We start from the raw sequence: 12353 nt of genomic DNA, 5'->3' as shown, positions 1-12353 counted from the left end.
TACATGAGTATTGGTAAATAAGTAAGGTACATCCATATATATATATATATATAAGTACGTAAACAAACACAAATACAAATACCGATGGGATTTATTTCGTGGCACACATTCACGTGAAAAAGGTCGTGTCGACCGCTTGTTATTCAAATGCAAACATCGCTACGGCTAAGGGACACCCACCCTACCCAACATCCTCTGACTTATTAGCGTGAAGAAAACGAAAATCCTTGGAGTTGTTCGGAATGCAAAGAAGTGCTGGAGGAGAAGATGTGGAAAGGACGGGAAAGGGGGGTTTGTATCGAGTAACTCGAAGAGAAACAAAAAATAACATTCAATTCTAAAGTTAAGCGGCATATTCTTTTCTTACAAAGGTAAATAAGCGTTTAATAATTCGAAAGTATCTTGATATAGATGTTAGTTTTCGTTTAAACGAATGTCCCATGAGATACAATGACAAAGTGAAAAGAATAAGAAGAAATTAAGGAATAACAAAATATTCAGATATATTTTGATTAGATTTTCCCATAGACTAACTAAGTTCGTCTAAGTTAATCTATGGTCAATGCAGAGACACGCGTGGGGAACATTTGTCAGACACTTTAAGACCTGTCGGGCCATTGTTTTCCCATTGATTCCGGCTTGGAAAGCACGGCTTTAACCGGTGTTTTACACGCTCGGTTCCTGGAACCGGATCCTACATCTGGGATCTCAAGCTTGTGGCATCCAACGAACGGTGAAGAGAGAAAAAAGAGATAGAACGGAAGAAGAGAAAGAGAGAGAGAGAAAGAGGACCAGGTATACATGGCCTGGAACTCCGAGGCCCATTTCGCCTGTCAGGCCCTCTATTCGGTTGGCTGTGCAAGAACTTTTGCTCTCCCTTTCTTTTTCTTCTTCTTCTACTACTACTACTTCGAGATGTTGCTTTCTTTCCTTTTCTCTTTCTCTCATTTCTCCAACAGTTTATGGTCATCATTACCCTCCATCCTGGCTCGACTTGGATTAAACGATTTGTTCGTGTTCACGGGTTATTTCATTGGTCACACGTATCGTTTCGGTCACCCGCTGTGATATCGATGTTCAAAAATCTCTCATTTAATTCTTAAGTTATGCTCGTCAAATCAAACGATCATTCTAATCATCATTTTAACTCATTTAACTACTTTTTTTTTCATAATATAATTCTATAGAATATAATGTAATAGAGATGATACTTTTGATGATAGATAAGTGGTAAAATATTTTTATTAATGATTATTGTTTTTAGGTTACCTAAAAAATTTTTTTCTTTTTTCTACAAAAAGAAATCTAAAGGTGTTAGAAATTTGGAAAAAGATAACTAGCTTCAGATAATGATTTCAAATGGTAAAGGTGATGACTCTTCGCGTGTTGAAAACTCCTTCCCCTTTCATCTCGTGCATTCACTTATCTTATTTAATTTGCATACCACACTCGGTGATGCCATATCGTGTCGTTAAACGTCTAATGTGAATTTCACTTAATCTTCGTGATAATGAAAGTACTACGAGTGTCTCTTAATTCGTATTTAAACAACGAGACGGTAAACGGTTTATGTAGGAGTCTTATTTACACAAATTATGTAAACACGATGTAAACAATCAAAACGTCATGATATCCTAATGGTATTTTTTCCTTTTTATCTTATAATAATATTATATCTCATAAAATTGTTTCCGTTAAAATAAATTGCATATTATTATTTACATATTTCAATATTATCTACGTAAAATGAAAATGTTTGTGTCACTTGTTGTAAAGAAAATGAATGAAATCACGAAACGATGAATTCAAAGTAAAATCATAGATCTTTTTTTTTTTTTTTATTCACAATCAAATTAATATTAAAAATCATTTCTCATCGAGGAGAAATACAATATTATTATACTCGTTTCTTCGTAAAAAAAAAAAAAAGAAAAAAACTTCTTTTATCCAGTCTTTATCGATGACCTCATTTCTTTTCGTTCCTTTTTCTTTCTTTCAACACTTGAAATATTCTGTAAAGTTATTTTATGAGAAAACAAGATGAAGACAGAGAAAGAAGAAAAAGGGAAAGACAAAAATACTTATAATAAATAAAAACAAAAAAAGAAATAAATGGAAAACAAGGAGTAGAAAAAAAAATTAATGAATATATCGGGATCGTTGAGCGTCATTGAGGTTATCATCGTTATCGCGTTAGCGAGTCATTACGCACCTACCGAATATGTTTCACAGGCCGAACGAGAGAAGCACGGAACCACGGAAAACGAGAACTTACGAAGGTTATCTCCTTTATAACCAGTTACAAGCCGGTCGGATGCTAAACGGGCAAAAGGAAAAGCGAAAGATTGCATTTTTACGCGTCGCCGGTTAACACGAAAGAAAGCAATGAATTTCTTCTTATCTTCGGGGCCTTAAACCTTAAAATCGTACGAGCTATATCTCGATCCTTTACAAATCTGCCGAATAAAAACCTTAAAAAAAGAAGAAGAAGAAGAATAAAAAAAATAAAAAAATAAAAAGAGAAAACAAAAAGAATACGTGTGTCGGATAAAATATACATCCTCCGCGTAGGACGTAAAATAATCGGCGTGAAAATCGGGTTGTAAATACGTAAGTATTATAAGTATAATAAAATACGAAGAGAATAAACAAACAAACTAATCAAACAAACGAGCGAGAAAAAAAATCAACAGATTACGTCGTCATTAAATTTCTTTAGGTCTCATTCTCATGTCTTTTTTTCCCCTCTTTTAAATGAAATAATTAAATTATCAAGCAATAAAGATTTTTTTTTTTTACTTACAAACGTGTCGTAATATTACGAAATAAACCTGAACTGTCTGAGACATCAAAAAGATCTTTACAAGCTGATATAATCAATAAAAGTTTGGAAAGAAAAATAAAACTTAAAGTAAAATACTTCGTCAGGGTTGCATTATACGTGTGTTACTTTGTATTAAATATTGATCACTCTCACAAACATTTTTCGAAGAACTCGTTAAAGGAAGAATAAATAATATTCTCATATAAATCGGTTTCGAATGTGTTTACAAATAAAATAAATCTAAAAAACAAAATTATCTATTAAAAAAAGAATAATAAGATGAAAAAAAAACTACTAGTCACCATTTCTAGGAGTAATTTGCGAAACATCGATCTACTATCTTTTCTACGTGGACACTCGGTAACCAAGAGTATACTTACTCGTTGAGTACTAGTTATGATGAATGAAGGAGTAAGAAGAGTGGTAGGAAAGAAGGCAGAACGTTCCGTAGGGCAGAGGTGTCGTTAAATCCTCCTCGCACTCTTATATCTCCTTCTTAGTCTATCTCACTCACTCAATCTCTCTTTCTCTTTCTGTCTCTTTCTATCTTTCAAAGGAAGTAACAGTATCTGAAAGTGGATGGATTCCGTGCGAGGTGTGCGAGATGTGCAGGGACCATGTGGATTGTGTGTAGAATGAACGCAAACTGTGAGGGTAATTTGCAACACTGGCAATTTACATAATTAGCAGTTCTGAACTGCAGGCCCTTGGACGACCCCCACCCCCAAGATATTTCCACTTTCTCTCTCTCTCTCTCTCTCTCTCTCTCTCTCTCTTTCGTTCACGTTCGTTTTCTTTATCTTTCTCCCTCATTCCAACTTCCTCGCCATACCACACTTACCTTCTTCAAAGCCCAATGCAAGTGGTGGATGAGAGCAACCAAGAAACCCAACAACAACAACAACAACAACCAAGCGTGCTCCCGAACGAAAAACAGTGGCGTAGAAATTCATAACTGTCGACTTTCATTTTCTCTCTCTCTCTCTCCCTCTCTCGTTAAAATATTATATATTTTTTGTTTCAAATGTTTTATCTCTATATACTCGTTTATACATTGTAGATAAACAGTTAAAAACATTATCAACGCTATTACTCTATCCAAATGACAATTATTTATCTAACATGATAATATAATTAATGATTTGCCAAGCATCCCGGATGAGAAATATACCAGTTTGATTTATAAATAATGAATCTTATCTCTCTTAGGATAGTTAAAAAAAGAAATCGATTTATCTTACGAATTATATATGTAAATTTGACGAAATAGAAGTAGCATGGCATGGAATAAGATAATCCATAAAGTAATTGACAAAATCGATAGTTATCGATAGAAACGAATAATCATTTTCTATCTAGCGTCATTTTAAATTGTTTATCTCTCTCTCTCTCTCTCTCTCCTTTCTCTTCATATATATATATATATATGTATATCTCGTTCTTTCTGGTAATACGGGTAAACAAACTCGGTGTGGAATGATAAATGCGATATAATTATAGATCGAACGTCGAAACAATCTTCTAAAACATAGCTATGACCGAGGGCGAACGAGATAAATGAATCTGGAACAGTGAGTGCTCCGTTCCTCTCGCGCTAATTACCAGTTGAGTGAGTAATAAGCGATTAACAGTGGCACGCCTACCGAATGTAAATGAGTCTCGTTTGGGAAAACGATCATCGCGGAAGTTGGAAAGAAAAAGAACGGACGAGTTGAAACCTATCTTTTTTTAATTTTTTTTACTCTCTTGTCCCTCTTTTTTTTTCTTAAATACCATCGAGAAGATAAAAAAGATAGATTTATTGTACCTAATTTATTTATTATTATTATTATTATTATTATTATTAAAGTTCGATGGTTGGAATGCAAACGTTTGATCAACGATCAACTTGAGGTATTTGGAATAATCTGCTTCTTTTTTTTTTTTTTTTTAAATGTCACACATGATTCTCGATATCTCGTCTAGATCTTTTCAAATTCCATCGTGGGTGTAAAGGATCGATCCGGTTCCCCTTTTCCTCCCCCTCTCTTAACCCCCGTTTTTTGTTTTTGAATAATTATGCGCCGAGAGAAAAGGTCGGTCCCAAAATACATCGCGTGCCTCTTACTAGTCTCTTCTTTTCCTTTTTTTATTTTTAATTCTCTCTCTCTCTCCCTCTCTCTCTCTCTCTCTCTCTCTCTCTCTCTCTCTCACTTTACACATATATTCAACATCCTCGAAGAAGAACCATCGAATTCCGAACGAAACGATTTCACCGACTTGTTACACGAGTTTTGTTTATGTTAATGTTCGAAAATGTGACGTATTATAGACAGGATATCTACTCGAAATAATGATTATACGATATTAAGATGAAAACTTACTATTATCCCCCACTCTCTCTCTCTCTCTCTCTCTCTTGTTTTCTATTTCTCTCTCTCCCTTTTTCTCTTTGCCTTCCCTTTTCTTTTGTCTGTGAAATTAAAATACGATAAAAATCACATCGTTTCGTTGCAAAATCTTTTTTTTTCGAAAGAATAATACATACATCCTTTCGATTTAAAAGCCACGCATGCATATACGCAAAGAACCTCTCACCCCACCCCCCTTCTACTTCTCCTACTCCTCCTCCGTTATATGCACACGAACGCTTAATTACGGTGTAGAACTTCCATGTGCCATAATTATTCATTTTGGAAGCGGCGATTATAAAGCGATTACGTGGAAGAATCGTTCCTTATCTTCGGCGTAGAAAGAGAAGAGAACTTCCGAAATGGATAGGAGGGAGAGGGAGGGGAGGGAATGGGGGGCGCCCGCATACATACACGATCATTTTCGCTTTGGCAATTTGTCGGACACGTTGCATAGGTTATAAAGCGGTAATCAAGGATGATCATTGCATTAATATCATGAGTTTAAAAGCACCGTCGTTTTCATCATCGTGAAATTGCTCCACAAGGAAGCAATGGGTGTGGAGAAGGGGGGAAGCTGGGGGTAGGAGGCCCATGGGGAAGAAGAAGAACTGCTGGAAGCTGATAGAGGAATGAGAGGAGGAAAAGGTGGAGAGGAGGAAGGGGGAGGGGCCAAAGAGAAAGATCGTAATCGTCGTTCGCGTCGAGAGCAAGATGTTTTACGTCGAGAAAAGACGATTTATCGATGTTAAGGATGAATATACCGTTCGAACGAAGTAACCACGTTGAAGAGGAGAAGGTCCAATTACTTAAAGTCGAGATACTTCTTATTTTCTCTTGAATATACCGTAAAATCGTGTCTGTGTTCCATTGTTTCAACGTTATATTACAAATTCCGTTGTAAAATACATTTTACTTTCTCATAGATATTCCGAAATAAATCGTTAGAATTTATATCTCGTAATACGAATTTTTCTAAAGATTTATTTATCATGGTATCCATCTTATTGGCACGAATTTCTCTAAACTTTACTATAACGTTCGTTATTCTATTATAAATGATGAAATTAAAATAAACGAATTTATATATTTACATGCATGCATGCATGCATGTATGTATGTATGTATGAATGTGTGTATGAGTGTGTGTAATCAATAAAGATTTTATTCTTATCTCGTCTATTTTTTTGTTGTTGTTTTTTTTTTCTTAGGATAAATAAAACGACAATTTATATCGTTATCGTGAATTGCTTTGATATAATTTATTTCGCTATATCGTTTGGAAGCTCGAACTGAATCTTCTGGACGATCGTACAATTCTATGTCTTCGTACGACAAATAAAATCACAATTTCTTATTTACAAGATTATTTACACTTAGTATGTGGTACGTATTTTGCAACGCGACCGTCGGCGGTAATTAAATAAGAAAAATACGAATTATTACTTTTCTTTGGTTTTTTTTTTATTTTCCTTTTCGTTCCCTTCTCTTCGATTCATTATAAATAAACTCTTATATTAATTATTCCTTTACGTTTCTAATTTATTTTTGTTAATTTTTTGTTGCATTTAAAAGAAATGATTTCATATAAGTAATTAAATAATTATTTAAATTCGAATTTTCGTTGTCATTCAAATAATTTTTATCATTTCTTTTGTTTCTATGTTTTATTATAAATTTAATTAATATTAAATACTCTCAATAATATAAAAGTTTACTTTGAACATAAATATTATAAGAATACTTTGATTCTCGTTATAAGATTCTCTTTCTTCTTCTTCTTCTTCTTTTTTATTAATTTGAATGAGATAATTAAAAATAAAATTGAAGCCGAGGGTCGTGATGCAAAATATCGTTATTATAAGTATCGTCCATAATAATTTAAGTCGCCGGTATATTTCGATACATCGATTGACGAAAGGAATACTGCACGTTCGTAGAACAACGATCAAAGATACTACTTTTGTAATACGTCTTCCGTGTATTTCTTAGTTTTTTTTTTCTTTTTAGTTTCTAGTTTACACTGTCTCTCTCTCTCACTCTCATTCTCACTCTTTCTTTCACTCTTTCTCTCTCTCTCTCTCTCTCTCTCTCTTTCTTCTTAAGTACTATGACGTTTGGCACTAGCTTTATCGTCCTTGTATTTCTCTATATATACATATACATATGTATATATATGTATATACATATAATTTGAATCGATCGGACGAGTTCGATTATTATCGAAGAATCGTCTTTTACACCTTTCTTATTTACACTCACTTTCGACGTTTTAATCTCGTCTCGTCTCGTCACTATGGCGAATGAATTATGGCAAGACGACAGTGGAGGGTGGGTGGGGGTGCTGCAGGGACTCTGCATCCGATGATCACAAAGAGATTATTAATTTTATCATTTTGATATTTAATTAAACTATTACGTAGAGAAATATAGTCCGTATATTAGAAAATTTTGTCAATTTTACGTTAAACTCGTTCTACTTGAAATGTGAACAAAAAATTTAACAAAGGTTTGAACGAGAATGAGAAAAATCAATGTCGATTATTCCTCAACAGCCCTTTTCAGAAAAAAATTTCTCTTTAAAGGGACAGAAGTTGATGTTCGTCGATATCTCGTGATTCTTCTTCCGTTCCGTTCGTCTAGTCTGTTTCTTCCGGCGGAAGTATCTCCATTTAACCTTGCCGACCATCGCTAAACAATACCTCCATTAGTTGACTTCCGACCCGTCTCTATTTTCCACCCTCTTCTTCTTTTCTTTCTTATACTTTCTTGTATTTTTTCAACTCACGAAAAAACGTGAAGTTTAGTATAATATTATTCGTCTGTCTCTTCGTACTCCTTTTACGTAATAAAACGATCGTAAACGTCCGATTACGATCTTCTTCATATTATTATTATTATTATGATTATTATTAATTTACTCTCATTATTTTCGATAAAAATCCAAATTAATCGATTTAAACGATTCGTCAAGGATATCCGTGAAAATTTGTTATTTTTCAGATCGTTTATCATCGTCATTTTTTCGTTGAACCAACGAACAAACGTATTCTCCTTCATGAAGAATTCGTTTTTAAGGAAAAAAGAAATATTTTCTTCGAGAATTCCGTTCAAAAAATGAACATATCACTCTCTCTCTCTCTGTTATTTTTTTTTTTCCAACGATACAAAATGCCATCCTGGAAACTTTTAATCCAGGCATAAAACGTCTAGCTACGCTTCAGAATCGCTTGAACATTCTTCAGCTTCCGGATCGATTTGTTCTTCTTCCTCTTCATCCTCGTGATGATAATCACCAGTCTCTTGTTGCCACTTGCTAACGTGATGAGTGTTCTTATTATTACTGTTGTTATTCGCGTTACCACCATTACCACCCCCCGCCACCGCCCCCTCCCCCACCACCGCCAGATTGTTGTTGAGCTTTTGCTTCCTCTTCTTGTTGCATTCTCTTATGCTTCGTTCGCCGATTTTGAAACCACACCTTAACCTGAAACAATAACGAAACAATTTTTATTTTCTTTAATATTTATTTTATTATAATTCGCTTATCCGAATGATTGAATTTATATGCTAATGTTTTTATTTCAACAAAAAAATATTATATTTTAATCGAAGTATATTGTCCTACGAAATTTTCGTATGACACACGAGTTCCGTGGGAAAATAATTCAATTTCAAAAAAAATATCAATAAAAAGTAAATATTGAAAGGTCACAGGAAACACTGCACGATACTACGTTCATAATTTTAAAGATTATATTTATAATAATGAACAGAAAGTGTGGGATTATTATCATGATTTAATATGTTCAAAGAGAAGAAAAAAAATATTAATTAAGTGTCAAACGATAACATTTTAATTACATCAGACATTAAAGAAAATACGTATGATATAAAATTGTTGCAAAATTATTTTTCCCATAGGTCGCACCTTTTATCGAGAGAATAATATTCTTTCTCTTCAGCGATGATTTAATAATCAATTCTAAAAGATATATATAAATACCGCAACATTTGATCGAACCAGTGATAAAACAACCAATACGAATAATAGTATACCCTAATTTTCATGAATTCACTCGTACGCAATTTCGTGTATAAATCTTCTATACATATATATATAAATCCCTTTACAATCGTGCTACCCTATCATTCGACCGTCGTTAAGCCGACGGACAGTCAACGATACAGACGATCAAGCTCATTGGACCAATCCGCTTGAAAAAAGGGGACACGAAACGTTCCACCCTCGGGATCGTAACCCCGTGGTTTGGCAAATTAAGTGGCAACTAGTTATGGAGCCAACCCCTATACCTCTTAGTAGTAGGGACGAGTCGATGTATCAAACAGCCACCCCTAAACGCAGTTATCCGGTTACAATAGCTCGTGTGCTGACACGGAACCCCTTCGATCGTCAAATAAGAGAGAGAGAGAGAGATAGAGTAAAAAAAAGGAAAGAAAGAAAGAAAAAGAAGGGGTAACACACGTACACATGCTCCCTTTTATGAAACGAGAAACGGCATAGGACACTATTGTCCTTGAATTGACTGCACGATCGTCATATTTCATACCGAAAGAAAGGGCTGCAGATAGAAGTGCCATTTTGAAGTTATCAAGCTGGAAAATCGACATTGTACTCGAGTTCCAAGAGAAGAAAAAGAATGATAAAAGAGAGAAAGAGGGAGAGGAACAGAATAAATGGTCGACCGAATCTCGTCTCACGTCCAACGTATAACATAGTTTTGACGAGACCCAGATTAAACCGAGCATTTCGAATCAAAATCAGAATTGTATACGTATAAACCGAAATTTCTCTCTTTCTCAAAGGATTTTTCTAAACTGTTTACAAAATATTTTCTATCTCGTTTATATTGTCACAAAAAGAATAAAAAGAAAAACACATATACAATTCTACTGCCTATCGTCAATAGCGAACAAACAAATATTATCTAAAATATTAAAATGCAATAAAATAATATTAAATCAGTCAATTAACGTTCTCGATTGTTGCAAATGTTTTTAAACAACAAATTCGTAAAAATCCGTCAGATAAGAGTAACGTTGATATCGGACGATTCAGCAATGTCCGAAAGCAGCACTCAACGAATCACAAGTTTTATGCCCGAAGGGAGGCTCTTTGGGGTCGTGGCACTTAACGGGTGATTAAGAGGGCAAATAGAGAGCAACCCCTTCTAGCAAGCACGATGAAGTTTCTCTTCTCTTTCTCTCTCTTTCTCTCAAGCTTCCTCTTTCCTTCACGAAGCCATTCCCTTTGGGAGCATCGTTCCAAAGCTTAATCGAGTTACCCCTATCGCACCCCTATTCCTTCCCACTTTCTATCTCTTCCTCTCTCTCTCTCTCTCTCTCTCTCTCTCTCTCTCTTTATCTCACTTGCACATTCTCCCGTTGAGTTACCACGGCAACGAGCGTGGACCTGCGATCCGATTGGTTGATCTTTCACGCACGCGAATACTACGAACATTCCCTTCCACAAAGTTCCGGACCATCTCTCCTAGAATGTAGACAACTCTCTACTCCTCTTCATCCCTTCCCAATGTCCTTTCTTTCCCCTAACTTCCTAAAGTACTAACCCTACCCCACCCCATTGGATTTCGGATTTACGCTTAGTTTCAACCCTCCCTTTCTCCCACCACCAACACACTTTGCTCATCCCTTTCCTGATCCTCTATTTATACCCTACTTCTTTCCATCGACTTCCTCAGATTCCATCAATTTTAACATTGTTCAAACTACTCTAATATCATCTATCAGGAATATCAAATGACTCGGGTAAAAAAGTAATCTTTTAAATTCGCACGCGAATTTTTGTTTAAAAATTTTCTTTCGTGTACGTACAACGTTTTTTAAATTTGACGTTACTTCATATAATTAATTTTATGTTATTTTTATTTTTCAAAAATATATATTGGATTGTTCGGAAAGTAATTTCCTTTTTTCCTGACACAATAAAGACATTAGTTGATGCAAACCGGCAAATAACAACACGTGAGATCGGTGAGAGATTTAATTTATTTTAACTGTTTGTGCCCACATGAAAGGCCTCGAAACAAAAATTGTCTTAATTTTCACAAAATAAAAACGAAATTACTTTCCGAACAACCTAATAATAAATGCCCTTAAAAATTGGAGTAATCTTGATTGGATTAATCTCATAGGAAATAAGGAACACTCGTTGCACTGATTAAAAATCGAGATAGACTAAAAACATGGGGATATTAATGAAAATAAAAATGAAATTTCTCTTTCTGCTGCGCACCCATGCGCAACTAAGTAAAATGTACAACAAAGTTGTAATTTAGGAATAAATAGAAGTTAAGGTAGTAAAAAAGAAGAATATGAAGAATAATAAGATAAAGAAAAGGAAGGGACTATTAGAAAAAGAAGAAGAAGAAGAAGAGTTTGTCCTACGTTTGTTTGTATGTGTATTCTATGTGTATATGCCTACTAGTATATATATATATATATATATGTTTTTAGAAAGGCGCATACGACTGTCACTGGCGATGTGACTCGCATATAAGGTGTTCACCTGTCACTTAAGCGCGTTCCAGAAACAGCCTCAATTACGTGGCTCTGCGCAAACTCACCAAGGAAGGCAGGTAAGCTCAGTTGGTGCTTAAGCCAGGCTGTTACCCTGTTCAACTAAAAGTCCGAAGTAACGCCGGTTAACTCGCAAAGTCTCTCTCTCTTCTCTCTCTCTCTTTCTCTCTTTTTTCTTTTTATTTTTCTTTCGTACTATGTAACGTACCTACGTACTCGTTATCTCGTCCAAACGATCGACAGACACACAGTGAGCGTGAGCGCTTCCAACTCGCAATCTTGCGAGCCCATTTAGATAGCCGACATCTTTTCAGGATCCTCAACCAACCACATCACATGTGCAGGACCAAGATTTTTCTTTTTATTTTTCATCTTATTTTGATTTTGTTTTCTTTTTTTGTGTTTCATTTCTCTCATGTTAGTTTTTTTTTTTCCTGTATTTTCTTCAAACCGACTTTAATTTCGATCTTGGTAGATCTTACGGAGATGGTATTGCCTGTAATTGGTTCCGTATCGATGAATGATACCTTCTTTAAGATGCCATGCCGCTTCTCGAGACGATCTCTTCACCGATCTCT

General features: G+C 34.9%; 1 protein-coding gene across 1 annotated transcript in view; it reads right to left on the bottom strand.

Annotated features, from left to right (window-relative positions):
- Positions 1-6442: 6442 nt before the first annotated feature.
- Positions 6443-12353, bottom strand: part of LOC107072209 (uncharacterized) — a 31462-nt gene continuing 25551 nt past the window's right edge. The window contains 2 exon segments of the mRNA XM_015331963.2: positions 6443-8592; positions 8594-8701. Of these exon segments, the coding sequence (XP_015187449.1) occupies positions 8428-8592; positions 8594-8701 (273 nt within the window). The 3' untranslated portion in view covers positions 6443-8427.

The sequence above is a fragment of the Polistes dominula genome, unplaced genomic scaffold (assembly GCF_049000335.1).
Source record: "Polistes dominula isolate Pdom_NZ unplaced genomic scaffold, Pdom_raw_medaka contig_15, whole genome shotgun sequence".
In the NCBI taxonomy this organism is placed as follows: Eukaryota; Metazoa; Arthropoda; class Insecta; order Hymenoptera; family Vespidae; genus Polistes; species Polistes dominula.
This window is presented reverse-complemented; position numbering and strand designations above follow the sequence as displayed.